The sequence below is a fragment of the Lemur catta genome, chromosome 2 (genome assembly GCF_020740605.2).
Source record: "Lemur catta isolate mLemCat1 chromosome 2, mLemCat1.pri, whole genome shotgun sequence".
Taxonomy (NCBI): domain Eukaryota; kingdom Metazoa; phylum Chordata; class Mammalia; order Primates; family Lemuridae; genus Lemur; species Lemur catta.
In genome coordinates this window covers 34,864,380-34,868,016 of record NC_059129.1, presented here as the reverse complement: position 1 = coordinate 34,868,016, position 3,637 = coordinate 34,864,380, and the positions used below count along the sequence as shown (strand labels likewise).

Genomic DNA, 3,637 nt, shown 5'->3' with positions numbered 1-3,637 from the left:
CTCACTCTGTCGCCAGGCTGGAGTGCAGTGGAGTCATCATAGCTTACTGCAACCTCAAACTTCTGGGCTCAAGCCATCCTCCTGCCTCAGCCTCCTCAGTAGCTGGGACTACAGGCGTGCGCGACACTCGACTAATCTTTTTATTTTTAGTAGAGATGAGGTTTTGCTCTTGCTCAGGCTGGTCTTGAACTCCTGAGCTCAAGCGATCTTCCTGCCTCAGCCTCCCAGAATAGTAGGATTACAGCGTGAGCCACCAAACCCAGCCTAACACAGGTTCTTAAACAGTGCTTGGCATGTGGGCAAATGCTCAGTACATGTTAGGAAAAGAAAAAAAACAAAATACAACCTGGCCCTGGTCCTCCAGAGCTGCCAAGGCTGGCTTGGGATGGTAGGTAAAGCAGCTGGGAGGGTTAAGGTTAAACTGTAGGAAGAACTTCCCAGCAAGCATGTACAGAACCATAAGGGCAACTTGAGCTCCCAGGAGAGGAAGGAGGCCTGGCTCCTGTGGGCAGCAGGAACAAGCTACCGGCCTATTTCCTGGGGGTAGGGGCTCATGGGTGTAGAGCCTTGCTGGCTGTACACCAGAGACGGGACTAACCATAAACTACCCTTCCCAGCAGGGCTTCTACTCTCCCTCTGACTCACATCCTTCCCAGTTCCAGAGAAGGCAAACACTTGGGGAGGCCCGACACCAGGATCCCTGGCACACAGATGGTTCAGACTTGGCCAATTTATTTAAGAAATTTTATTGCTCAGAATCTTCCCTCCCTGAGCAATGGCAGCAGCTTTGGAAACCAGCCCTTGAGGACAGAACCAGAGGCACTGGGTGGAAAAAAGAGTGAGAGCGTGGCACACTTGGTCCATTGTCTTGTGTTTGGGTATGGTAATGGGGAGGGCGTGGGGGGGTGTATCTAGAAGGCCTTCTGGGGACCCGGGTATGTCCCCCTTGGGCCAGGCTTGCGTGCCAAAGCAAAGCAGACAAGGTCAGCCTGGCTTGGGGTGAGGGCTCAGTGCCCCTTAACCTTGTCCTGGGGTTTTTGGAGCCCCCGGAAACTTAGCAACATCAGGCCCACATTGATGGCATAGGTGGTGATGCAAACGAAGCAGAAATCATAAAGCACGAAGAACAGGATCCAGGCCAGGTAGACAGAACCAGCCAGAGACACCAAGGAACTCAACACCAGCAGGATAGAGGCCCAGCGTCCCCGTAGGCAACCTGCAAGGCAGAAAAGGGTAAGGCATGGGCTTCAGGGACTGGCCACCTCTGAAATACTGCTCTGACTTCACGGTGCCACCCAGACAGCAGGAGCTGCTGAGGAAAGTCTCTGAAACAAGAGGCTTCACCAGGCCCCTCCAAGACCTTGGTTCCCCTGTCTGTTCAGTGACCCCTGGGACCGAATAGCTCTACATGAGATGAAAGACAGGTCATCCTTGGATTCTCTTCAAAAAGGAATTTCTGAGTCTTCCAAAACTGGGATCCTAGGGTGTCTTTAAGGGCCCTCCAGCCTCTGACAGTATCTAAGCCAACTGAAAGGCTGTCAGTCTCCTCACCCCCAGGATGGCCAGTGATAAGCAACCAGCTGGCTGGCAGCTGCCTGGGCCACCAAGCCTGCATGGGGTGGGGCTAGGCTGGCCAACGGGGAAGAGGCCTGTCATGAAGGGGTGGGACCACTTACCTAACAGCAGCTGTAGTGTGTAGAAGAGGCAACCGTATATGCTGTTGGATTGATTGAGGACACTGTCCTGTCCCAGCATGTGCTCTACCAGCCCGAAGCCCCGGCCCCACCTGTGGGTGGTTGTGGTAGGGGATCCAGGTTAGGAGTGTCAACCTAGTGCCCTGGACCCAATCCTGGAAAGGTGACTTCCAGGAGGCCACCTGGGCTTCCCCTAGTCCCATTCCCCTCTCCAGCGAGTCCAAGGGTTGATGACCTGGTGCCTAGCACCTTTGGCCACGTCAGCTTTCCGTGTCACTGCCCCTATTGTCCCCAATCCTCAGTCTAAGCCTGGCCATGGCTCCTCCATAGACCCCTCTTTTCATCCCAGGCCTTCTATAATTCTTAAAGATGGCAAGGCTGGGTTGACCCCATTTTACGGAGTTTCTAGAGCCTGGGAACCCAGAGGAGATTCTCTTTGTCCTAGAGAGGCACAGATCTCCAGCTGCCTAGCCACCCACTCTCCTCTGTATTCCATCCCCGATAACTCCTGGCCTTCAAGCACAGCCAGGCCTAGCCACCTTGTCCCCAGGCACAGCCATCACCAGCCCTCGGGTGCCATCCTAAGACCACCTGGGGTCCCTACGTGCTACCCTACCTCCCTCTTTTTTCCAATCACCGTTATTCATTGGCATCGGATCCACCTGCGATTCCCTAGAATAACTCCAGTCTCCAGCACTGTCTGTCCCCCTTCCCTGCACGCCTATCTGCAACACCAGTATCTCTGAGTTGCCCAGCTCATACGCAACACCCCCTGGAGCAGCCCGGCCCCCAAGTGTCCGTGCCCCAGGCACCCCAATTTCAGACTCTAGACTCATCTAGCAACCTGGCCTCCAAGCACATCTGGTCCCCGAGGCCCCGTGCCTTCCATTCCCGCGCGCACCTGGAGGAGAAGACGCGCGAACAGCTGATGGCTGTGCCCACGTCGCAGAGCGCCCGGTAATCTGGGTCCCGGGCGCGCGCCGCCTTCACGTGCAGCGCGTAGAGCGAGAGCGCCAAGCCGGCCAGGCAGAGCGCGAGCCGCACCCAGCCGGGGCTCCCCCAGGTGGTGCCCATAGCTGCAGGTCCCGCCCGAGGCGCCAGCGAGGAGAGGGGCCACGGAGCAGGGGCGGGACAGGATATGGCCACGGCACCCCCGCCCCCGTGGCTGGGGCGATTGGTCCGCCAGGTCTCCTACTCCGTGGTCCCATTGGTTGTCCTAGGACTCAGCAGGCGCGATGGCGAGACAGGAAAACAACGAGGAACGCTGGGACTGGCACAGCGCCAAGGGAAGGTGGGCGATCGCCGGCCATGACGGGAGTTGTAGTCGCCGCGGCTGCAAGGCAGCAAGGGAAATGGAGTCTCCAGAGTTTTAAAAATGATATTAATGTGGGTGGCAGTATTTCACGCTTACTCTATGGAGGCTAAGCTCAGTGCTAAGCCTTGGAACATCCAAGACCTAGAGACCAGCGCATCGGGGGGTCCAGGGAACACTGCGATCCATTCAGAGACCAAGCATCTCTGAAATTATTTCACACACCATTGAGGTTAAAACCTCCTGTCCTCCCAGGTTGCTCAGCCATTCCCTCCTGCCTCACCAGCGCTTCCTGCCAGCCAGTCTTCCTCTTCCTTCTCTCCCTTAAATTCCCAGCGCTGTTGCCTTGGCCACACCCTTGACAGTATCCCAGCGTTTCTACCATGCGGTGCCCGCTTGGCAAACCTCCTGCCCAGGCCTCCTGTGGGCCAGCTGAGTGCTTTCCTTCACAGACATCCCACCTGCTGATGACCTGTCTCTTCTACACCTTCAACCTCTCCATCCTTGCCATCCGCACTGAAATTTGTTTCTCTTTCCCATCTCAGAAGCAGCAACAAGTCTCCCTTCACCAAGAGTTCCTTCGTCAGAGTTCGAGGCTGCAGTGAGCTATAATCGTGCCACTACACTCCAG

The 3,637-nt window shown here is 56.3% G+C and overlaps 1 protein-coding gene across 2 annotated transcripts; it reads right to left on the bottom strand.

The window, feature by feature from the left end:
- Positions 1–730: 730 nt before the first annotated feature.
- VKORC1 (vitamin K epoxide reductase complex subunit 1) lies at positions 731–3,637 on the bottom strand. Of its 2 annotated transcripts, XM_045543273.1 has the most exons (3): positions 2,596–2,959; positions 1,677–1,786; positions 731–1,216 (listed from the first exon to the last, which is right to left on the bottom strand). In XM_045543273.1, exons 1-3 carry the CDS (start codon positions 2,766–2,768, stop codon positions 1,008–1,010), a joined length of 492 nt encoding a protein of 163 aa, XP_045399229.1. In that variant the 5' UTR covers positions 2,769–2,959; the 3' UTR covers positions 731–1,007. The 2 variants fall into 2 exon arrangements, with proteins under 2 accessions (XP_045399229.1, XP_045399230.1); XM_045543274.1 differs by lacking the exon at positions 1,677–1,786 and having other exon boundaries at positions 1,111–1,216; positions 2,596–3,637.